At 38.2% G+C, this 25,809-nt stretch overlaps 1 protein-coding gene across 3 annotated transcripts in view; it reads left to right on the top strand.

The window, feature by feature from the left end:
• The window catches only part of MTUS1 (microtubule associated scaffold protein 1), an 86,602-nt gene that overhangs the window by 5,378 nt on the left and 55,415 nt on the right, over positions 1–25,809 (top strand). Inside the window, exons 3-6 of one of the 3 annotated variants that reach the window (XM_030449707.1) lie at positions 7,579–7,761; positions 11,804–11,938; positions 13,869–13,958; positions 15,884–15,931. In XM_030449707.1, the coding sequence (XP_030305567.1) occupies positions 7,579–7,761; positions 11,804–11,938; positions 13,869–13,958; positions 15,884–15,931 (456 nt within the window). Of the gene's footprint in view, positions 1–7,575; positions 7,762–11,803; positions 11,939–13,868; positions 13,959–15,883; positions 15,932–25,809 lie in introns of all 3 variants that reach the window. The other 2 variants (XM_030449705.1, XM_030449708.1) reach the window with 2 other exon arrangements.

Below are 25,809 nucleotides of genomic sequence, written 5' to 3'. Positions count from 1 at the left end.
GCACATTTTTCCATGGTAGTGTACATAGATTTCTGTAGTAGTGGAAGGAAAGCAGTATGTCTTTGTTATGTTAGTCTAGTATCAATGAAAACGTTTATTAGAATTCAAGATACAGAGTAAAGTATTTAAGTTACCTGGTCCTTACTGGAAGGCATATGTAATTTTGGAGCCTGGTTCAGGACTTTGAACCAGACCGGAAATGAAAGCAAATACTGTTTTTGTTCGCAGCAAATGCACACAGCCTTGTCATTGGTTGTCCATAACCACTGTGGAGAAGTAATAGCCTGATAATAACTGAGGTATTATGGTTTAGAAAGAGCCCTGCCTTGCCCTTGAAGGGAGGAGTGGAAGGGGACTGGAGAGCCAGGGATTCTTGGTGTCATGGAATGTCACTCCCAAGTTCTTCTACTGTCAGCCTTCCCTAGCAACCCCATGCTACCCCCGCATTCAGTTGGATGGTAACACTGTGACAGTTTTGTCACATTAAATTGTTTTGTGTTTGAACAGCATAAAATAAGGATATAAATTATTTGCTTTACATCTAAAACCAGAAATACCCACTGCTGCCTTTGTTTTCTCAGTGCTGACAACAACTTAACTAGAAGTACATAAAGGAACCAGCAAGATTTCTGATAATTATTCACTTACACTTCCGCCTTAAAATAAAATAACTGCTTTCAGTTATTTTCCACTGTGAGAGCTCTGTCAAGCCTTACATGTAACTGAAATTATTTGATGATATAGAAGCATGGAAAACACTACTCCTCTACTCGCTGTTGAAAACTTCAAGAAACTAATGAAAACCCTGTAACTCACCTTCTTAAACAAAATGTCTTTCACTGACAGTTATTTCTGACACTTTGGGTAATATTTTGTCTCTGATTCAAATGACTAGTAATGAAGTAAAGCCTTGTGCTTTACTCATCTTTTCCAGGAGTCTAGTCTAGTGGTACTCCTCTTTTGGTTGCTAGTATTTTTTTGAGCTAGTATTTAGATCAAGTAATGAAAGCTTGGGTGGAGAGAAATGCAACAATCTGAATTCTGTGCTTCCTTGGAGAAGATTTTGGACAAATGAGACCTTTTCCTTATGAAAAATTGATTATACTGAAGGACTTCTGAGGTAGTTGTAGAACACTCGAAACATGAGATTCAAGCATTCCCCATATGCTATTGGAAATCTGTTTAAGTTACAAAAGATTTAGTGGTATCTAGAAATATTGATTTGCTTGTTAGTAAATGAATGCTAAATTCTTCCTGTTGCATTTTTGCTTTATCTTGCAATAAAAGTGTAATTCAGAGAAGCTTCCACAGATAAAACCAGAATGGGCTGCAACAGATGAAGACTGTTCTTTATTGTGTTGTTGCTATTTATTGCAGAGCTTTTTAATTTGCTTTTTACAATGGAAAATTGAAACCAGATGTTTTAAATCAGTTTTTATACATCTAGAAATATATATAAGCTTGGTAATCCAGGTCATTTTGGTATAGCCTTTCACAGTACTAGTGAAGAAGAACTAAAGCAATTTAAGAAGTATTTGCATAATCTTGAGCTTATATTCTGATACTGAGCCAGTAACCAAACATGGTTAAATGCTGAAAAGTGGTTTGCAGTATTATTCCTGCTATCTACTGCATGTGACTCTTTAAATTTGGATTGACATGATGCCAAGAGGAAACAAAATAATTTACAAGGCAAGCATATGTTCGAAGTTTTCTGGGCTGAAACTGTCTGGCCTTTCTCAAAATTTTGGAATAGAGAGTTCCTTCTAAGGTAATAAACTTTCTCATGAATAAATCTGAAATAGACCAGAGTCAATAAATAAGGCTTAAAATTTAATATCAATGACTCTATCTTTTTTTTTTTTTTTTTTTTTTTCAGAACAGACAGCTTAAATGAAACCTAAAAGCACATTTTTCATACATTAACCTATCTAACAGCATTATTTATTCTTACAGTATTTGTCTTTGAGTCCAGATCATATGGTCCTCTTTTCCCTTTCTTTAATACATACGAAGGGCTTCATTACACCAATTAAAGTTTGTGTTAGAAGTGAATTTAAAACTCCCATATCCACCTTTAGAGGAGTGAAGAGGTAGGAAAACCATACATAGGTCTCCATGGAGAATAAGCAGTGTCTAAAGGATGACTTAAAGCTTGTCTGTTGTCATCCTTCTTTGGCCATCTTCATCTGGAGAGCTCCACTGTGTAGTGGCTATCATAACCAGTTCTCTCTTAATTTGTAGTAGAATGTAAGGAATAAATTACATAATGTATCTGAAAAGATTTTTGTTGAGCCAATCAGTTTGTGAGAGATTCAGGAAGCAGTGTTAGTTGCAAGGGCTTAGGAACCTTGCAGGTCATCCCTTCTGCCTCTTGAAATCTCTGACTGATTGAGCTGAAGTTTCCTGCTGGTGTTTCCTCTGCTTTGCCCTCACTTCCTGCCCAGCCTCAGCAGGAATGACTTGCTGGAAGCTGCCTGGAGCAGTGTGATGTGCTAAGCACTGGCTTCTAAGCCTCTGCCCTAGCTGTTGGTCATTCAGATCCAGAGAACTCAATTGACATTTTGTAATCAGAAGCCATGAAATGATGCAGTCTGAATTCAGCGTAATCACTTTTGGTTTGCCTTTGGCTGCATATGCGAACAGAAAAATGTCCTTTAACTTCCATGCATATATTCTTCTGTTACACTTTAACAGGGAGCTCTTGCCATAGGATAGGTACTACTCATGTTTTGCGGGCATAAACTGTTCAGCATAAAAGCATCCATTTGGAATAAACTATTTTCTATTTAGTTCTATAAGCCAAATTGTCCACAAGAAACAAGTCAAAGCAGAAAGTTGGGGTTTTTTTGGTTTTTTGTTAGTGTGGCAATATGGAATGTATTATGATGAATTATTTCAAAGCAACTGGGTTGATTTATATCTGCTTTGGTAGCTTGAGGTGTGGTCCCCCGAGTTTCTTGGATGTAAGGGAAGAATGGAGGTGCAAGACAACTTCTGAAAAATAACTTAAGTGATCTTTGTACCAAGGCCTATGGTATTTCCAGTATTGTGACTTCCAGCTTCCAGAAGGGAGCATTTAATCCTGTCAGCTTTGTCTGGTGCCATCAGGATCATAAATGGGAAACTAAGTTTTCATATATATTCCCAGAATTTCAATATGTTATACCTCTAGCAAGAAATGTGATCATACTTGTAAGAGGCTTTTACTAGCAGTCTGCATATCAATACTGTTGGAAATGTGGATGCATCCATATGAATATTCTCCTTTAGTTTTGAGGTGCACACCTCTTCCCTCCAGGGGAATTTCTTGGTACCTTGTCATTTACTTGCAAGGACATGCTGGTGTGTCTGCAATGTACAAGCAGCTGAGCCTGAGGAAAGACCAGGAAGGGAGGAATCTCTGTGGCAGTGAAAGGGTTTAACTAGGAGGAAGTTTGCCAGATTTCATAACTGTGCCAAATGGGAAGGGAAAAAAGTGAAATTTAACAGTATATGTATATGAATGGTATTCTTTCCTTCTCTCTCTCCCTAATTGAAAACATACCAGTTGCTCTTCTGACAGTGGGAGTGTTATGAGATAATGAAAAGAGTTAATGTTATCGTTGTTATCTACTAATATAATGCTCCGTAGCACTGCTGATCAGTTTTCCAGTTTTAGTCTGAGAATACTGAGCTGCAAGTGGAGGAATACCTGCTCATGTGACTACTGGCACTCTGGTTATGTTCATAGCATCAACTTACTGCTGGTTCCTTGAAACCAGTACCAGAGAGGGGCACTTTCCTAAGGATTGTAGGTGTACAGGAACAATACTGTGGAAGCCTCCATCACAGATGGGAATTGGGTCTTGCTGTAATATGCACACTGTTTTCTGATCAGGTGGTAGTCCCTGACCAAATAAATCTTGCTCAGGTAAATATCTCAAGGCTCAGCAGTAACTTAACGTTCACTGTCCTTGTCCATAATTACATTTAGCAGTCAAGGCATTTTTAGCAACATACCTGTCCAGTCTTTTCTTTGATAGCTTTGATAGTAATTTGAGACTTGAAAAGGGAGAGATGAACAGAAATAATTTATTTGTAGATCTTCAGTAGAGTTACAAAACATGCTATAATCACTACTCCTGGAAGGAATGCTGGTACATGTACAGCATAGTCTAGCATAACCAATGTTAGCTGAATGGCTAATCAGGCAACCTGGGAAGCTTGCAACCATCACAAAGCTCTTCATATTGCTACTGCTTTACAGTGCTCAAAATGGCAACTGTAAACTCTTGATTTAAAGTTTACCCTCTTGGTAACTAAGCTTGCAGGACAAATCAGGAAAGTATATGACAGAAATCCAAAATTCAACATACTCAAGAGATAAGGCAATGAAAGGCCAAGTCAGCTGTTACTGTTAGCCTCGGGATTAAACAAAAAAATCAACAAAATCATCCATCCAAAGATGCCTTTTGTATTTAGTCTGCCCTAAGTTTCAATTTGGGAAAGGCTTCCAACTATTGAGTTCCAGATGTCTCATAGCTCTGTGCATGCCAGTTGCTCTGTGCTCAGTTCTAGATGTGAAATGCATCAGCATGGTTTGAAATGGTGGATATTGAATCTCAGTAATGTTGAATGCATATTCATCTTTAAAAATTTGCCTGGCATCAACAAAAGTCAAGTTCACCACTGCCAGAATATGTTTACTTTCTCAGTGGTTTAGGCTCCAGTGCTGTTCAAAGGAAGCCTTGCATTATTTTTGACAATAACCACCTGTGAGGGATTCATATGAGAAGAGTTATTTGAGTATGGGTATGAAATTCAACTCCAGAGCTTCTCGAAAAATTCCATTTTGATTCCATTCCATTCTGCTACGAGATGTACTGTAACATACGTGTAGTAATGTGGTTGTTGCATAGAGACTTTTTTCTAAAGAATTGCCAACTGATTACTTCACTGTAGAGGAATGTGATCTTTCTAGTATTCCACTTCAGTGACTAGATTAAATAACTGATGAAAGTCTGGTCTTTGCTGCTGCTTCTTGTTTTATAATAATGGTTCACTAAATATCCTGCTTTTGTGCTTGTTTCCAGTACTTTTGTTTATAAACCATATCTTCCTGCTTCCCTCTTCAAAACGTGTCCTTTAACTCCTTTATTAGGGAATGTTCATACTTTGTAAGACCATAGGTGTTAATTGAAGTAACACCTAGAGTAAATGCTTAATGATTGTGTGTTTTGACTTAAGTTGTCTTTCAAGCTGGCCTTTTGAAAAAGATATTTGAGTGTTTGAGTCATTACTTTAATAGAAGCCAATCAGGAAAGCTCTGAGCAGTAGAACTAAGGAAAGAGCAAAGGTCATCTGTTTGATGTGCTTCTGAAACTGGACATCATAGAGCTTGCTGTGCTGGCTGAATGGGTTGAAGTTCACAGCTGGTTTAGAGCACTGCAGTGTTCCAGCATCTGCAGAGAAGCTGGGCTGGCTGCAGATCATATTTGGGGAGCATGCTGTACAAGAAGAGACTGAGCTCTTTTGCGTGCTTGCCTCAACCCCTCTGGAGTGAAAAATAACTGTGAAGAAAGAAGGGTTTTGTTCCTATTCCTTTTGAACTGGATGAATGAGTCCAGCACAATAGCAATCAAACATTCTACCTTCATCTTTAAATAATAAAATGCAGTCTGCATTTTTTCCTCTAGCTACCTTTTGAAATGTAAAACATTAACTTCTTAAGTTGTGTAAAATTAGTATGCAGTGTTTATACAGAGGGCCTTTTTTGTTGGTTTTTGGGGATATTTTGTGTCTGTGTTTGGTTTCTGCATTTTGATTTGCTGACAGGCAATTTAGAAAAGGAATTTCTGACTGGTTGGATGCTCTTTGAGATGGATATACTCAAGTGTCTGTTGCAGTAATTTACAAAAAATGCTAAAACATGGCCAGTAATTTTGTCTAAGAGGTTTAATACCAGGCTATAGTAAAGCCATATACATTTTTGCATAGTAATACCAGACAAATAGTAAAGATGCATCTCCAGAGAGAGGTCTGAGGGAAGACATGTTGAATTGACATTTGTGTGTTCTATTAAGTGACCATGATTTTAATGCATGTTTGTACGTTCGCGTTTCCCTTTTTACTGAGTTGATCTGAACTGAAGGAAATATCTTGGACGTACCTTCCTTTACTAGTGCTGTTCTTTTTATTACATAGGTGTTAACAGGATATTCTGAGGCAAGTTATCTAATCCTGTCACACCACCTGCTGTTGAAAGGCTGCCATTGGCGTGTGTGGTTTTCTTGCCTAAATCTTAATCACTTTAATGTCAAGCTTTTTTGGTTTGGTGCAAATGGATGGTTTCTTGATTATTGGTACTTATGTGGGGAGATCCTTCAGCAAAACTGATAAATAAAGTGGAATTACTACTTAATTTTGTCATATTTCAACAGTTTTATGGGAGATTAGGCAAAACAAACGTGGCTTATGGTTACAAGAATAAAAGGAAGGGTAATCCCTTTAAATAGAGACTTGATCCAAGTCAAATCTGAAACACAGTAGTCTCTTTTCAGGTAACATAGGCAAGTTCTGTCAGACTTGAAAATGGCAATGATATCAGGAGTTAAAATATTTTGTATATTTTTTTTAATTAAGTCTGCCTTCTATATCTTGTTTTTTGTACACAAATTAAAATCTCTTTTCCATAGTTACTGAGAGGGCTGTTTAAAGACCGTGATGTCAGAGCTGACAGGAGTCAACCAAGTGCTAGCAAGAAAAGTCTGTATATAACTTCACCTAAGCCACTCTAGTTTTAATCTTGAGTGCACACTTTTCAGAAGTAAACAAAAAGCTTACTTTAAACTCAGATTTTCTTGCAGAAGTGTAATAGCTTTGTTAGTAGAACAAGAGAGCTTAGGTGTGAATTCAGCACACCCCCATCTCCTGTATAGATACACTTTTCTCTATGGTTCAGTTAGCATTGTATTCAATAAGCTTTAAAGAATACAGCAATTAATGCACAAATGTGTCTGCACCAGTTGGCCATTAAGAACTTGGTCCATGGAGTGTTGTTCAACTAGTTCTGCAGAACTAGTCAGTTTTCAGCATGTGAGTACAACACAATATGATACTCTTGAGCTGTGTCTGTCCTTGAAAGGATATTATCTTGAAGTGCCCTGTCAAACAGGGTGAGAAGGAAATGTCTGTTTTGGGGGTAGGAACAAGAAAAATCTTTTCTGAATCGTGAGCTGGAGGTTATATTTTTGTTATGGTTAGCAGTGCAGCTAACCATGATACATAGAGGTAGGAGAATGCTAGAAAGACATTTTTGTGTCACAGGTCTGCCTTGAAGCACAGTTGGTAAAGCTCTTGATTTGTTCCTGAGGGCAGTATGCGGGTCAAATGGGATCCTTTTAAATCCTTGAAACTGGTTTTTCTGCAGTAGCTATTTATGATGTCAATATGAGGTAGATTAAGCCTCTTTATATGTACTTTTAATGTGTAAATCTTTTTACTTGGAGGCGAATACCTCGAAGAAGCAATTGTTTAAGCTTCTTTCCAACTCCTTTTGTTCTTTTCTGTCCCTCCCCCTTCTCCCCTTTTTAGCAGGTGTGGGATCTTCACCAAGGGAGAAGCATGCCTCTGTGAAGAATTCTCCAGCCTCCTGGGCGAGCTCCAGCAAACCATTCGCCAAGTCCAAAGTGCCTGTCAAAAGATCAGTGCTTGAGAGAACACCTAGCATCTCCTCAGTCAGCAGCACTCAGAGTGAGAGAAGTCTTTTCAGCAGTAATTGTAAGTAGGGGTTTTAACTGATAGCCAGCATCCAATGCTTCTTGAAAAAAATCCTTTTGAAGGAATTCTGGTCTGACAAATGGCTGTGTTAATTCCCATTGTACTACTTACTTTTGGTTCTAAGTCTTACCCTTTTTCCCTCTTAATTTACAACTTTCCTTATTGAGACACGCTACCTGAAGGAGCTTTAAACCTTGGATTTTGGTTTGGTGAGTAAAGGTTTCAGTAATGGTTCCTCTTCCATCCTGAAACGTGACAAAACCAGCAAGTTGTCTTGAGCAAAAGTTGCCTTGTGTTTACATAGTGTTAAAAGAAATAGCATCTCTCTGAGTGGTGCAGGTGGGTTACTGGTCATATTTGAAATAGCATGTTACAGGTTTTTGGTACTAAATGTTTTGTTTGAACTGGGTTATATCTGCTTTTATATATTTTATGACAAAAAGCATAAATGAGATGAAAGGAGGTAAGTGAAACTGCTTTTTGACAGTATAACTTTACATGGGTAGACTTCTATACTTTCTAAAGTAACTGTAAGCATTGGTGTATGATTTGTACCAAATCCATCTGGATCAAAACTGGGGGGAAAAATAAGAGCAAGCTTTGATTTGAAGCTCTAGGAAGGGTCTCTACCAGCAATTGTAGGAGTTCCTAGGGGCAAAAATAACAAAAGGAAATATACATGACTGTCAGACATACCAGTATTCCCAGCTATATGTATTCAAATGAGTACATTCAAATACTCTGTTACTATCACATCATCTGTTACTTCTTCGAGACTGGGCAAAGGCCTTCCCTTTGTGCCAGATGTCATTTAAATCAGTCTTCAATGGACTGAAAAAGAGAACTGTGATTTAACATGTCTATAGCTTATGCATGCACATAGACATATATTCATATTTAACTAAATTTTTTTCTTGTTGTTCTTTGATCCCTGGTAGTCCCTTCATTAAAAAACTAAGACCTAACCTATTCTTCAAAGGCATAAGAATGTGTAATAAAATATGCAGTGCATGTTCCTGTGTAATCAGGTTGGTTCTGTTACCGTGACAGCCATGTTGACTTCTGCTGTTCAGGTTTAGAACTGTATATGGAATTCCTAAGCAGCTTTGTCCTCTCTATTTTTCTAACTCATTTAACAAAGGGAGAGGTCATCGCTTTATAACAAAGTCTTTTCAGATTAAGTATCCAAACAGATGACTCCTTATTTAGACTTGCTAGCTGGTTTAATCTGTTTTGTTCACTGCCTACAAGCTTACAGTTTTTTCCACTCCGATTCACCGAGAGTCAGCGTGAGCAGCATGAGAGGTTGAACATGGCTGCAGTCTCTTTGGCTTTAAGCTTGCTTTGATCTTTTTTAAATGACTATACCAGGAGGACTCCGCAGTTGCACAGATACTTATTTTTCTCCTATTATTTTCATCAATTCTACATTAACACCACCGGCTGACTCAGGAAGCCACTATGATATTACCTTACTGATGCTGCTGGCAGTGGGATCTTACAGCTTTTGCATTATTCCTTTGTTAGCCACGTTTACTGGAAAAAGAAGTAGGTTATGTTCCTTTTTATTCTGTTTTAAAGCATGTATTTTGTTCTGTGGAGCTTGGTAAATGTATGCAGTGTTTTGGCTTGCTGATTTTCTGTGAGATTATTTTTCTTTAGTTAATTTCTTACACTTGAAGAGAATGATTTATGTCTGGCAGTGAGGTTTTGTAAGTATGATGAGTTCAGGTTTCATATAATTCATGTGTTAGTAACTAAGTTTTCATAATGAAACTGGAAAGTACTATGAATCTTTTGTCCTCTAGTATTAAGCACAGTTCTTGGCTTTTATTGTCTCATTTTAGTCTACTTTGCAGTAGTGTCAGGGAAAAAAATAATCTGTATTTATAAACACAAAATGTTTTTCTTAGTTTGGGACTCAAAAAAATCAAGATAGGAAGCTTAAGCTATGAATGTTATGAGATTTATGTCAAGCTGTTGTGGTCCTGTCAACCGTATTGAATTGGCAAAATAGCTTAGCTTGTTTTCCTTAAGGAGTTTTGCTTTGTGTTAGCAGAGGGAAAAAAATCAGAAAGGAGAGCGTTCCTCCTGCTGTGTCAGCTCAGCCCTTTGTTATGGGAAGTGGTCGGATTGGCAGTTTCCTGGGACGACTTGAGGAGGTTTTTCTGTATAATGATCCCCTGAGTTTTATGATTCTTTGAAAAATCTTACTATTTGAGAAGTGTGGAAATCATAAAGCTTGAGATGCTGTTTTTAATGAAAGTGCATTTTGCATGCAGGTTGCCTGTTTGAGCATTGAAAAATTGAATTTTTTTAACAGCATAGAAATCATCTTAATTTTATTTCTGAGCTGAAATTGCCTTAATTTGAACATACAGAAATGTTTAAACTCTGAGGTTAAGAACAAGAATCCAAATTTCATCAGAATAGTTGTATGTAAAGGAAACAGTGTTTCAGAAGTTAAAAAGCTGATCCTAGCAGCAGTTTTTAGACAATTATTAGCTACTTGCAGTGAACTTCGAGCAAAAATATTTAATGTGGTGATTTACAGAAAAGTTAAGGACTGCTTCATGTCTTATGCTTTACTAAAAACAGTTGGCTAAAATTGCCTGATGCTGATCAGGACAGGATTCCCACAGAATTAGTTATTGTTGCATTACATAAACTGTTCTGCAGGTATAGATTTTTTCTGCAAATCTTTAGCTTTTGTGCGTTCAGGGAGTCTCCAACTAAGATAAAGGAGAACTTCAACTGCATTTATTTCTAAAAGGGAAATCAGTTCTGTCCCTCTTTCTGTGGTTTGAAGGTGTATTGATTATTGACCAAAAAGCATTTTTTTGAAGCTGTTATCTTACATGGTTTATCATGTAAATGCCAGTATATTTAATGACACTGAAATAATCTCAAGTCTACATGTTCTATTTTTTGATGTACATTAGATATGTACCTTACCTTTAAAAAAATCAGCCTCATTGAAACAGTAATTTGAGGCAAACCTAATATTAAATTATGCCCCTCCCTACTTTTTTTTTCCTTCTTTTAAAAGACTAGAGAAAAAGTCAGTGGTGTGACAAACTAGTCCAGTGTGACTTTTTTTTTTGTCTCTGGTAAAGGCAATGTCTATTTTTTACTCTTATGCTTGTTGGTATGTGTACTTTTTTTGGTAGGTGAACCAAAATGTACACAACCTACCTTCCTTTAGAAGTGTTCTCATGTTTCTGCAAAAGTAAAACAAATTTGGGCAAAGCATTGTTTTTGGGGTTTTTTGGGGGGTTTGTTCTGGGCTTTTTTGTTTGTTTGTTTGCTTGGGTTGTTTTGGTGTTTTTTTTTTTTAAAGAAAACTTTCCTTAGTGACAATGAGCTCAAACATATCTCCAGTTCTTTGAAAGAGAATAAAAGGTCTTCTGTGGCAGCAACCCTGTTAGTTGGAGACCTGATTTTGGTGTGAGGTAGCAATTGCTTACTGCCTTGCCAATCCCAGTTGGGGTCTGCCTGTGTCAGAAGCAGTCCCCTGAGTGACTCTTTGCTGTCACTGGGGAGGAAGGTGACAGAAAGCAGAGAGTCTGCTGGTGGTGTGGGCACCATATCGTTGAAACAGGGCTCAGCTCACATGAGAGATAAGAGGGAAAGGTGTTGCATGAGGAAGTTGTCTGAGTTTTGTCTTAATTTTTTAATTGTCAGTTCTGATGCCAGAATTTCTTTGTGTACTGAAGATGCATTTTCTAGGCTTAACCTGTCTTTTGTTTGCTTTGTCCAGCAAGATCAGACATGTACTTACGTGTCTTTATCAATGTACTTTTATATATAATGTTCCCCTCATTATGCATAGTTCAAAGTTATATGTTTAATTCTGAGAAGTGTTTAACAGTCATAAACTAATGTATTGAGTTCATCTGTACTGAAGATATCGGAGGTGGTGATAACTATTTTTATTCCAACTTGTATTTCTCCTAACTCTATCCTCAGGTAAAACATACTTGTTTTAGAATTTCCCCTACCTAGATACTGTCTGGAGCGAATTCTTTGTTCTGTGTTGCAGCTGCAAGTGCCACAGTCATCATCAAGAATGGAGAATGTCCTTCAACTCCCGCCTGCCAGAATGGTACTTCAGAGGCTGTGCCTTTGAAAGCAGTACCAAAACCTAGATTACATTTGTTGAAGCCCGCTCCAAAAGGTATATACATTAGTTTGTAGATAATGTGAAACTCTAGTTACTCTTGTTACTGTATCTTACCTTTTGCAGGTGGTTGCATCAGTTTTTATTATACAATCATCTCAGAAAACTGGGAGGAATTAAAGTCACATCAGTGGTGCTTCAAGTTTTGTTATATTTCATAGAAAAGCTAAAATGTCTTTTGTTTTGTTGTAGCTGACTGGGGTACTTGAGGTAAATGAGGAGGACGTTAGCACCATGGTACACCCAAGATTTGCATGGCACAGGAGCTAAATGCACTTTGCTATGTGGCAGCTAATCACATGGGGTTTATTTTGACTTATTAAAGAGTTCTTTTCTATCACAAAGCTCAGGCACTGACTTTGTGGCTGCTGGTGATCTGCATGGTAGACCTACCCTGAATTTATCCTGTGTGTGGTTATCCTCATGCAGACTTTGCATTATCTTCTCCCTTTTCAGGACAGAAGGGACTTTGGGGAGATGAGGATTTTTTTTTTTTAAATTAGGTATTATTAAGTAAAGGATATTTTTTATAGATGAATGACATTGCCTCTTCTTTCTAAGAGAAGAGTCCCAGAAACAACTTACCTGTTCATGCTGCTTTTCCTTTATTTTGTTCTACATGGCTGAAGTGGAAACAGGTTTGCTCTGATTTTTAACAGAAATAAGACAATTGTGCTTTAGCACATCCTTCATCATGTGCTAAAGGAAACATTACATTTACTTTCTGGCCTTATATTAAATGATGTTCTGGTTCCTATTCCTATTTGAGCCAGGACCCCTTGATTGTCTTGACAGTGATTCTCCACTCAAGCTACGAACAACAGCTCACAACTCATTCTGCAGTCAAAATTAAAGAGATAATAGGAGCAGATAAATAAGCTTGTTGTCTCTCTTCTAAATCCTAGTTATAATCAGCTTTCTTCTGACCACCTTTGTGGTGAAGTGGTTATTGTAATTGGATAAACCTAATTAAATGCTATGCTTCTGCTTTAGGCCTAAGTTTTAAGCTGCTATCTAGCATGCCTGAGAATAAATAGAAGAGATGCCTGCCAAATGCCACACTGTAATGACATGCTTCTAAATGCTAAACAGTGAAAAGGAACAGAATGTGCCACAAACTGTAAATCGCTTTGAAACAGACAAATTATATGGGTGTCTGACAAGCTGATGCTTGCTGTTGGAGTCCCAACACAGTGACACTGCTATGCATTGCACAACATCTTCAATGGCCTGGGTGCTAGAAATGTGCATCCAGCACCTGCAGAAGCCGTATGGCCACAACAAGCTGGTATTTCCTCCTTGGCTTGCTGTTACTTGGACTGCTGTGTGTTTTGGTCCTTCCCAGTTCAAGGGATTTGAAGGATTTGAAACTGGAAAGGGTCAACTGTACAGCTAGGAGGATGCTTAAGGTCTCTAAACACATGATCTGTGAGGAGAGACTAAGGAAATTGAAGCTGTGTAGTTGTGCAAAAAGGAGAATAAGGTGAGATACTCTAACAGACTGCAATAACTTGAAGAGGACAGCCACAATGGTGATGTTGCCAAACTCTTCTTAGTAGTGCCAGATATGTGGCAATGAGAAATTGCAAACTGTGGAGTAGGAAGTGTAGAACTGGCCAGTAGAGGGGCTGTAGAGCCTTCTGTCCTGGAGACATGCAAGGCTCAGCTTGTCACATACATAGTCAGCTGATCTTGTCTTGCTGGTGGCTCTGCCCTCCTGAGGTACCTTTCAGGCAATGGTTCTGGAGCTGTGTTGTATTTGTTGCTGTTTTGAGTCTTAAGTAGTTCAATCTTAATGCTAAAATGAAAAGCCTTACTGTTGTTTTCTTCTGCTTAGAAACTTTATTAAAACTATTTTTTTTTTTTAATTTTTGGCAACATAAATTCTGGTAAAGCAAAGATGAGTTTAAATACCTTCTGCTTATAGGAGCCAAGGTCAGGTCTGCTTCACTGAACCAGAGCACACCAAAATCAGCTGGGCCACTGCACTCAGCCAGGAAAGTCAGTGAGGCTAAAGGTAAGCAGCTGTTGGGTAAAAGTAAATTTGCCACTTACATTCTGGAATTAACTCCATCTTCAGCAAGAGCAGACTGTGACTTCAGAGTAATGGAGAACTGATCTATTAGAGAGCAGTGTAGAGGAAAAGGACTGCAGGTCCTAATGGATTGAAGGATGATCATGAGCCCTTGTGGCCAAGAAGGCTGATAGCATCCTGGGTTGTATTAGAAGGGTTGTGGTTAGTAGGTTGAGAGAGGTACTCTTCCCCCTCTATTCTGCATCTGGAATATTGTGTCCAGGTCTGGGCTCCTCAATTCAAGAAAGACAGGAAACTGCTTGAAAGAGTTAAATGCAGAGCCACAAAGATGATTAAGGGAGTGGAACATTTCCCTTTTGAAGAAAGGCTGAGGGAGCTAGATCTCTTCAGCTTGGAGAAGAGGACACTGAGGGTGACTTCATGGATGTTTATAAATGTGTAAAGTGAGAGCAGCCAGGAGGATGGAGCTGGGCTCTTTTCAGTGATGTCCAATGATAGGACTTTAGGGATAACAGGTACAAGTTGGAGCATTGGAGGTTCTGTGTAAACATTGAATGTTTTTCTAATAGGTACATTAGAAAAAACATTTTCACTGTGATAGTGACAGAACACTGGATCAGGCTGCCCAGTGAGGTTCTGGAGTCTCCTTCTCTGGAGACATTCAGAATGTGCCTGCACACATTCCTGTGTGACCTACTTGAAGTGATCCTTCTCTGGCAGGAGCATTGGACTCAGTGGTCTCTTGAGGTCCCTTCTACCCCCTAGCATTCTGTGATTCTGTGTGAGATGGTCAGTCAGCTCTGTCTACTTGCAGTTCATAGCACTGGAGACTGTCTCTGCAAGGTCTTCCCCAGGTGTTTGTTTTATCTGGAGAGAAAACATCAGCGCATTCATTGTCTGCCATGTGCTTGGAACTTGCATGCCATGAGGACTCAGGATACTTGATAATGTCTGTTAAATGATGTTCTGTCACCTGCTTATAAGATTGTATACGTGCAAGAGACAACTCAGACTAGATTTCCCCAGCTTGTGTTTAACTAATACTCTTGTGAGAGTGTGCTGATCAGTTCTTGCTGCTGAGGATATTTATTACACTTTACATTTTTGTAGCAGATGCTTGTTTTATCTTTGCCTGTGAATCAATAGATACGAATCCTCAGACAAGACTGCAAGATGAAAATTTCTCTTTGGGAGCAAAGTTTCATTTACATGGCTGGGGGGGGGGGGGAAACGGGTACATTAATGGTACAGAGCAGGCTGTTTTCTACTGAAATACCTGCTCTTGGATCACACACTGCTAGTAAAGCCAGAAGAAAGCTGATAGGGGTTTTCAACAGAACACTTACAAAGTTATAAATGTAAAAGTAATGCACAGACTTGGCAGTCCAAAAGAGTGCTTTCATTTAATTAATATCCTTTGAAATAATGAAGTTCCTAGGTCAGTTTTTAATTGGCTCTAAAACAATACAGTAAGGGTGGATTAACCTTTTCATTGCTTACCTTTATATCTAACTTGATTTGTACTGCATTTGAGAGTGCTTTTAATTTATACCTCCCTTTATGCAAATAAAATAACGAACATGCAGGTGGTATAGACAGTTGGGTTTTTATCTGAATTCCACTGTGAATGAGCAAAAATGAAATGGTGCTAATTGGCTTAAGTGAAGTATGATAGCTGTAAGGGGAAAATGTGCTGGAAATTCATCATGTATTTTTCAAGCAGTTTGACCTTTTAATGCTAAATCTTGCTGTTGAATATGCCATCAAGCCTTTGCAAGAAAGAAACAAATTGTGAAGTTTGAGGAGCTTATGTGGAAAGAATATTGGGGGGAAAAAAGCCCCAATGCCCCTTACTGGCTTGAAGTATAATTCTTTTTTTTCTCCCTTGTTTTTTCTGAACACTATAGGTACTCCTGGGAGAAATGGACACCAAGGGCTATCTTGTTTGCGTTCTGGTGAGTTTTGGGTTTGTTTTTTTTTTTAATGGATTTTTACATTTTCTGTGGTGCAACTTAAATTATATTTATACGTTGTATTAATATATTGCTTCTTTCAAGAAAAGAACAATTTTGTAACATATAAGCCTGTAAGCCATTGCTGGTTCCAGTTTCAATGGATATGGGGAAAAGTTCTGGATTTTTTCCTACCTACTGTCTTCTGACTGTGCAGCCTTTGAAATATGCAGTCTGTGCTATCTGTCACTCTTCCCAGTGAAGCATAAGGGTTTAACTGTAACCAGATAAAAGAAAGTCACTGAAAGTTGGATGTAATTTTTGCTGTTTAGCCACAGTGAGGTGATGATTAAAGCCCATGTGTTGTGGCTTATAAAAAAAAATAAATAGAAGAATCATGTAGAATAACAGGTTTTTCTGGAAGGTTCATGGTAGATACCCTTTTGGTGTCAGCCGTGTCTGTGTAGCATTGCAGAATACACTTGAATAAGAAGTTGAAATTAGCTGAGCTAGTTGATGTGTATGTCTGTTTGTATGGCAAGAGGAGAAATGGCAGCTGATTAAGTGGCAGATGGCCTTCCACAACCTGGCAGAGCTTTAAGGACTTCATATTGGGTTTTTTTCCTCGTGTTTATGCCAGTCAGGACACCTGGTGCTGGTTTGTCTGCCAGGAGACAAAAGTCTTCAGATGATATTTCTACTTGCAGCAATATCCAGGTCATTTCAAGAGCTGGCAGTCCAAATTACTTTCACAAGCATAAGCGTGTATTTTCTGAATTAAAAGCTGCTTGTAATTAATTACTCATGGAAAATCTCTTTTTGAAAGATATTGAAGATCACTGGGAAGCTCTCTGTCTCCTGAGTAAATAGCAGATGTCTTTCTGAAAGAGGTGCTGTAGCCAAGCAGATGTTACAAATCTGTATCTGGATTTACTGGGTAAATCAGTTCTGACCTGTAGCTCTGGTGCTGTGGAAGTATATTTTTAATTTCCTATAGTCATAAAGTGAGTCTAATGCTTTTGCCTTTCACTCTCTTGGGTGTCAGATGTCTGCATGTTAATTGTGACCAAGAACCTTCTCTGTCTCCTGTTAGATCTTCTGTCATACAGCAACCCTAAGACTTTGTACAAAGTCCTTATTGTGTGTGGGTTTTTTTATTGATACTTGACTAATCTAATGACGCTGACACTGAGATTCGTGAGCTCCTACATGCTCCTTTTTTATAGGAGTAGAGAGGGTGATACAATTAGCAACATAATGTCTTGATTAGCTCAGTTGAAGAAACTCATGTTAAGCAACAAAGTCCATTTCTGGACTAGAAACAGAAAATTAAAATTCCTCTTCTGCTTGCTTATGACAGTCTTAAGATACAACTTCTTTTTCCCCTAAGTGTAGCGTAAAATTTTCCATGCAGAAATTTAATTACTAGCTTAATATCATTTTTCTTGTGATTCATCTTTTCCAACCTAATAAAAAATGTAGCCACATAGCCTTGAAGTATTCTATTCAGTGCTGTAAAAACACTGCTATAGACTTCAAATTGGCTCTAATATTTAGTGGTATGTTAGCAAATTCTCATTAGCATAATATTTTCCAGTTGAATAGATGTATTTTAGTGTTTGTCTTAAACCTGAACTGTTTCCTGTTCTGAATCAGGTTCCAAAATAGGATATGTTAGGCTTTCAAGTTAATACACATCTAACTTTTACAGAGCCCTAGAATAATTTCTCATTTATGCACGCAGAGTTTATGGTGGAATATTTTTGATTTGTAAGATATGTTTTTTTTTTCCATCTGCAAATCCTGAAGTTGCAGATAGTTCCTGCAACAGAATAAAAATACTGCATGGGTGCTTGGATGTTCTGTAGTACAATGTCTTGCCTTTTAAAAAAGGACAAATGGTCTTTTTTGAAATGAACTGAAATAATGCCAGCTGGTACCATGTAGAGTGAGGCTCACTATTTTTTTCTTTTTTAGTGGCCTTGATATAATAAATGAAGCTTTGTTCTAGTGATTTTTAGCTAGCTAAAGCTTTTGTTCTTTTATTTGGTGCCGTAGTTAAGTCTACAATTTTTAGCCTTATTCAGTAAGGAGGTCCAACCTCACTTCTGTTTCTTGCTGATACGCTGTGTCTGAAGGGTCAGAACTAGTTTAATATGGCAGGACTTTGGTAACACATTGATTGCCATACTAATGCATTAATTGGTTAGACAGATGAGTTATTAATGTTGCTTTTAGTGTTATTTCAAGGGTGGAAAAAAATGCAGGCATTTCCATGGTATGATCTCTGACTGTGTTCTTTATTAATTTTCCAGTCCTTTACAGCAGTGATGCAAAGCCAGACACATTTTGCCTGTAGAACTGGAGAGTCTTACATATTTGCAGCTTGTTTGTTCTGTGTTTGTATTAAAGCAATCACAAGGCTGCTTATTGTGAATTCAGTGTTTTCAATGGGTGATAATGCAGTGGATGAGAATTTTTATAAGTTCTGTGGCATCTTGGTTCAGCACTGGCTTTATTGCTTAGGCAAAACTACTTCTTGGGTACAGGATGTTTTACTACACTTCTTAACTTGGTAAAGTAAGAACGTACTTCTGGTCTTACTGTAATGTTTTAATGCAAATATGACTAAAAATGTTGCCTCTTGTGAGAACATCTTGAATTACATGCAAAACTGTCACTGAAAATATGTAAAGTTAGAGCTCTTTCCTTTGTTTATCCAGTGACTTACTCCTAATACCTGTGCAGTATGTTACAGTGCAGTGTGTATATACAGTGGATGTTCAAATCTCACATCTCTGTTATTGACTGAAGGTCAAGGATAATTTACAATACAGTAATCCCTGGTACTACGTAAGCCAAGCAAAAGCAAATACCCTTTTTGGCAGGTGAAATGGTAAAGCTATTATTTCAGGTATAAAGCATGTAAATATTTACTGGGAATCTTTATCCTGTTGTTCAGTGACCCTGAAAGGGACATATGGTGTAGTATGTATAATGCTTATGCTTGTGACACAACACTGTTCTCAGGCAAGCTAGACAACTGCTGGATAGATCCATCAAGCATTATCAAGTAAGAGCAGTATGATTTATGTAATTTCTCTTTGTACTATGATGGAGCATTCATAGTAGAGTCAATTACCTGGAGGCTATAGAAGCAGTGAAAATCAAACATGCTTCATCCATAAACAGCTCACATTCCATCATGAAAGGTGGTATGCTCTTGTCTTGGCCTTTTAAAGAGGTTGAAAGGCTGCTCATTTTTAATCGTCTGTGAGAAGAATATAACACTGAGGGAGGGAATAACCTCAGTCCCATAACGTGCTGCAAAAGTGAGGAGTAGTTTTGATCAAGCTCAGATGGAAAAATAAGTTTTTTAATATAACAGTCCAGGAAGCTCTCTTGGAAGAGATTGTTGAAGGTGGATGCTGGCTTCTCACTCAAACTCTTACTTTGGAATAGGATTCTCTTACTAACACTCTGGTTCAAACAGAACTTTACAGCTGTATAATCTGAGGTTCAATCAACAGCTCTGTCTTTCATGCCCTTTGTCATCATGTTGAAAACCAGGGAAGCAGAGGGTAAACATTGTTCTTATGTTCTAAGTTCCCTGGTAGAATAGGGAATCCTCAAAATACTCACTTTAGATCTCTGGAAAACAAGTGATTAATTTACATTTCACTGTAGTTGTGCTTTTTTAACAACAGCAAAGAATCATTAATGTTTTGAAATGTCATTATGCTACTTGAAAATGTGTGAACTTGTTTTTAAAATTGGGAAAATAATTGAGAGCTAATAATATTATTATGTGTTGAATACTTAAGTCTTCAGTGAATTCTTTTATCTAGTAGACACACCATCAGTAGTCTTCAGCATGGTATTCCAAGTTACTGATGAGAGAGAACTGGTCAAGTGACTTGTTAGCTCTGTTTCTCCTTTCATATCTGCTCAAAAGGGTTTTGTGGTTTTGGTAGGTTTTTTTTGAGGGGTGTTTTTGTTTGCAAAAATGTTTTCAAGTTGTAGAAGCAGCTGTGCATGGAGTATTCTTGTGGTGAGCAGACTTGAAGATCCTCATGCATATGTGGACATAAGCACCCTCATGGTTGATTATTGAGCAGGTAGGACTGGGTAGCTTGGCAGAGTTATAAATAAGGCAGGAAAAGATGGTCCTTTTGGTAGAAGTTCTAGCACAGATCATGGTGCTAGCAATGTGCAGAAAACAGAGGGAACTGCTTCTGTCTCATCACTTCAAGCATTCTTTGTTGGTGGCTCTTAGTATTCACTTTTAATATACTTTTCTGTATAACAAACATTACTATTAAGATTGTTACTAGAGGATATAGACAGAGTTTTTTCTTGAGTGCCTAACTTTGCAGGTGCAGGGTTGTGCAATTAATTTTCTTCAGTTGAGAAGTATGTTCACTCATATTAAAAAAATCCCATAGATCTTAGACTGTTTTTTAAAAAAGAAACAAAATCTCCTCAATCCCTTCTGAACAATTCTGAGACAGAGTACATGTTGAAGAGTTCTATGTAAGTTTTCAAACAAACCGTACTTCAGTATCATCTAAGCAGTAATTTTAAGTTTTGTGTATCCATTAAAAAAGCATCCTTTGTGATGTGAAAACTTTCCATTATGTAGTGCTGTTGTTGAGCCAACTCTGCTTTTCTTTCAACATCTTCTAATACTGGACTCTGCAGTTATAGGAAGTAAGTTCCCTTAGGAATCATACAGGAAATTGTTTGATGGGTAAATAATCTTCAACATTTTAAAGCTCTTTCCTGTTCTTCACTGGAACAAACTAGGTATCTTCAGCAGTCATGTGAAAACCAGGGAGATTCTGCTTTTCAACAGCTAGTAGTTTGTACAGTGCTTAACGCATTCCAGGCTTAAAGAAAGCAATGCTTGTTGAAGTAGGGGAAGATTTTGGTCTAGGTATTCCACAATGCAGAAGTAGCAGCTCTGAGTGGTTATAACCAGGAATATTAATATAGATGTGTTGAGACTGAATTCTCCATGTCTTGTGTTAAGAGCTTCAGCTTCTGTAAGTATGTTGGGTTAGTCAGTTTTTCTGTCTTTACCCCTCAGTCTAGAAGGAAAGATTAGAAATTTTGCAGAAAAACTTGACAGTTTGTAAACTCTGTGGGCTGAAGAACAAACAACAACAGATTTATTATTAGTTAATATTCTACAGATTGGAAATTCATGGAGTTAAATAGTGTAAGTTAGTCTTTGGGCTTTGTCTCTTGAAAAGAAAAGGATCAAGTTTACTCTAACTTGTTGCCTTTCTGGCTGCAATGTAAAGGCAGCTATTTCCTTTTTTTTAGATGTTTTTTTCATGCAAGTGAACTATAAAGACTATCTGACTGACTTAATTATCATGTGATGTAGCCCTAGAATGTCTTCAGGCTAATAAGGAATGTTCTTAAAAACAGTCAGCAAAGCTTCTGAAATGGTGTAGCTATTACATGTGAACTGACTCTAAAAGCAGGTCTTCCTTGTGCCACCTCTATATAAAATAGATGCAGAATTCATCTAAATCTGTATGAATGAGTTTCTTACAAAATGTGTTCATTAGAGAGATAAAATTATTAATATTTTGAAGAGTTAAAGAAATATCTGTAACCATAAAATAACCTTTGAAACCCAGTAGTTGTTACGTTCTTGGCCAGAATTCTCCAGCATTACCAATATAATACAACTGGATCTAAGGATTTAATTAATTTGGTGGGGAACTACTGTGCTCCAGAAGCCTTCAAAGGGAAGTTGTTGGTGCTAATGTTCAGGGAATGCCACTCTGAAGTAATCTGTTTAGAGTGTTTAGTTTGTTTGTTTTAATATGCAATGCTTTCCTGAGACAGTTGTTTTTGTGTTGTTGTTTTCATTCTGTTCTCTGCTCTGACAAACATATTGTCGACACAGTCTTAATGCATTCCAGATTGGCCCTTTGAGTAAGTGTATTTGTGTGCATGTTCCTCATCCTCTTCCCAAACTTGAGCTTCTGAAAATTAGTGCTTTGAGAAGTTTGTTTCATTTCTTGTCCTTGCTGATAATCAGCACTGTTCCCTGTGCTTTCAACAGTTACCTTTAAAAACAAAACAAAACAAAACCCAAAAAACCAAAATTTTAAAACCTCAGGGCCTTCTATGGAATAACACATGGACCAGTGCTGTTCAAATGGTGTTATTCTGTTGGGAATTTTTCACATTGGTGGGCTGAAAATGTAGGTATTATTATGACATCTTCAGCAATGAGAATTTGATGCGGGTCCTATCATTTTCCTACAGCAACAGCATCATTCATTTTAGGGCCTTTTGTAGCATAACCCAAATGATTTTCACACTCCTAAGGTCTGTTTCCTCTGTTGATGCTTCTAAGGAAGGACCGGTTTTCTGGATTGTACTTTAGATATTTCAGAGATACTTATTATTTAATTCCAAACTTCTCTTAGAAACTTAGTCTCCAGATCTGTACAGCCATACTCCAGACTCTTGGTGACTTGGAAATACACAGGCTTTCTGTGGAAGGGGGTGATTGCAGTTTTCACTGCTGTGGTGTTTATTCTGATGTTGGGAGGATTTTCTGAAGTTTCCTTCCATCGTATTTATTTTCTTGTTTCCCAATAAGCCACAGAAGGGAAGAACACAGATCTGCATTTTTTCTCACAGTTGTCTGTATACTGAAATATTAGAGGGGGGCAGCTGAAATGGATATCTAAAGATTGTATCAGCTCAAAATAATGTTTCAAGATAAAATGCCAGTGCTGGAAGCTGCAATTCAAGGTTTTTCTATCATGTAAGTTTTTTTGGTAACACTTGAGAGCTCTGACTGACCACTGGGATATTGGACCAGTGTAGCAAAGAATTTTTGTGATGCTGTGTACAGTGCTGATGCTCTCAGGCACATGGTGTGATTCTTGGGGTGCCCTACACAGAGCCAGGAGTTGGACTTGATGATCCTGGTGGGTCACTCCCAACATGCCAGATTATACGATTCTATGATTACATCACCAGCTTGAAAATACCATCCTAGAGCATACTTCTTGTTGTGTCTTCTTGTCCCTCTCTCCAGTTAAAACTAAGTATGATCTCTTCTGATATTATCAGGCTTGTTTTTTTCTTTGACCCTCTTGTGTTGCTTAGATTGTGCACATTGTTCCAGGTGTTAGTAAGCAGTGAGTAATTTGGTGTCATTGTACTGGTGTTCTTCCTTAGCTTTGAGGTGAGGTATATGAGGCAACTCAAACCTGACTCTTGATGTCCTCTTACAATACTTTCAAGAAAAGTTATTTTGATGTTTTCTGACTTGTTCTGGCTTTTTTAAAGTCTTTTCAATTTTTATCTCTTTTGGCAGACAGAGTAGCTACACATTGCTGTCATTGATTACTGTTCGGGAGAAGAGTTAATGCAATATTTGAAAAATATGGAATTGTCCCCAAGGTGTGAAACTTGTGAATCTTGTGTCAAAGATAGGTCAACAGCATGTAAAATGCATTTTTGTCTGCATTTTATTTTTCCTCTGTTACTTGGGACCTGAGCTTGCAAGGATTCCTGTATACACCTAGCCCATTACTAAAGAGCAGAAATCTCTAGCACAGAGAAGTTGGGCGGTTTGTTGCATCAGGCTACATCTTTGATACTTGATATTTTAAGACATGTCCTAATATTAGTGACATTTTCCACTTAAAAGCACTCTGGCATTTTGTCTGAGACAGTTTTAACAAAAATGCTACTCTTTAAGGGACATCATACACATGGAAAATAACTTGCTTCTCCCTTACGTTAAAATTAAACTATTTTCATGGTCTTTTGCTGTAGTTCTTAATCCTGAAAGAATGAAGATGCTGTAAATGCCACATCACTGTTGCGTGAGAGACAGATCAGCCTGATTCTTGTAGCTGTTTGCCTGGAAATCCACTGCAGCATTACATACTATTTGACAGGCTGCTGAATGTATAATGGCTAAAAGCTTCTGTGTACTAGAAAAAAAACTTGAATTATTTAGGATTCTTAGTTCCTGCCCTGATGTGGGAAGAGGTTTGCCTTTCTTTTCAGGGGAGGATTGGTGCTTAAAATAAATCCCAAAGCTGCCAGCTGCATTTGGTGTGACAGCAGGACAGCTTTTCAAACCCAAGTGCTGGCCTGGAGCAAGGTGGTCCCAGGAAAGTGGAGGGAGGGTGTGGGCAGTAATTTTCCAGAAATAAAAAATGAGGACACAGATGACCCTTTGGCTCTTAGTAGGTTCCTGCTTTTCTCGTCTGTCTTTGCATAAGTGATAACCTCTCTGTTCTTCCTGAGTTAAAACATGCCAGGAAAATCCATCTGCTCCATACTGCCTGTGCTGTCTTCTGACAAGGAGACAGTTGTCCTCTACATGGGCCTTTTGGATCTAAAGATGTAGCCTCTGATTTAGACTTCTTTGCAGTGAGAGACTTAGGGTGTTCTAGTGGCTTTCTTGGTGATTATTGAATGTGGAAAGAGAGAGACATTAGAATCCCATACAGATGCTGCAGACTTGGCCTCATGAGACTGAACTGAAGAGCCTATTGATGCCAGTGCCCTTTGTTCCTTTCTTGTCACATTGCCAAAGTTCCCAAGGAGTGGCAGATATGTTAAATATGCTGTGGCTAAAATAGGTTTAGCCTCACCATCAATCTGATTGTATCACCAGGGATTGATGCATTTAGTAATAGTGATGAAATTGTGGTCATAATGGGAGAGAGCTCCTTTCTCCCTCTTGATCACCAATTTTGTCCTTGGTGTTGGAGGGAAGCCAGCAGTGAGGTGCCAGTAAATAAAATCTGTCAGGTCTCTTGTCCTCTGCCCGGGCTGTTTATTTCTTTCCATTTATTTTGCTGTTTTCTGGTGCTATTTTCCATTGCCCTTATCCAGTGTCAGGATAGAAAAAGACCTCTTTGTGATCCTCATGTTATGCATGAAATGTAGACAGCACAAGATCCTGGCATGCTGTGTTAGGATCCCAGGGATTAAATCCTGGCTTTATACCCTCCCAGCACCAGGCACTCTTGGTCATTGCAGACACAGACTTGGAGGTGCAGTTTTTCTGAGCTGAGGAAACGCCACAGAGGCACCAGTGTGGTGGAGTGTACCGTGGTGTAATGCAGAGTTCTGGTAATGCTGTGTTGGAGTAGTGTCTCTAAGTGAAATACCTCCTGGGAGCTTTTCACATAGGGATGATGGGCATTCCTCTTCCTGGCTGCTGTCAGAGCTGAGTGCTGGGTGCGAGGTGGGACTGATGTGCCCCTATTGCTTTCTAATAGTGTTGTCAGGTCTTAATTCTGCATAAAGCAGACTTGTTACAGGTTTATCGGGTTTGCAGGACTCCAGCCCCAGAGGCAAAAAAACCATTTTCCTCAGAGGTTTCCCTGAAAATTTGGTGCTGTGAAGTATTTGTTTCTTCATGGTGTATTTTCACTCAGAGTGGGTAAGAGGGGGCAGTGAATGTGCTGTTTCTATTTCTATGAGGAGTTTTGGCCTCTGCTGCAAGGGTCTTTTATGTCCATGTAGAGCTTTTATCTGCTTGTATTTTGCCTGGTGAGTCATTTCATCCGGCTTCCAGACTGGTTTGTTACATCATTCTTACCCTCTAGAGATTCTTTGTTCTAGCTCCTGTTCCTAGGAAGGAAGTTATGGTTTCTGTGGAGTACTTCAACTAATGGTTTTATAGGCTGGTGTGTGGCTTTCTCCCAGGCCCAGGTGGAGAGAAGTGGTAGGCTGGGGTTTTTGGGTGTCATGTGTTGCGGTTTTTGTGTGCGTGGTTTTGTTTTTTTTTTCTTTTTTTTTTTTTAATTTGTTTGGATGCTTTTTGTTTTGTGAGGGTTTTTTGTGCGTGTGTTTTATTTTTTTTTTAACCTGATTGG

This window comes from Calypte anna, chromosome 4A, assembly GCF_003957555.1.
Source record: "Calypte anna isolate BGI_N300 chromosome 4A, bCalAnn1_v1.p, whole genome shotgun sequence".
Classification (NCBI taxonomy): domain Eukaryota; kingdom Metazoa; phylum Chordata; class Aves; order Apodiformes; family Trochilidae; genus Calypte; species Calypte anna.
Note: the sequence above shows the minus strand (reverse complement) of the source record. Positions and strands in the feature narration are given on the sequence as shown.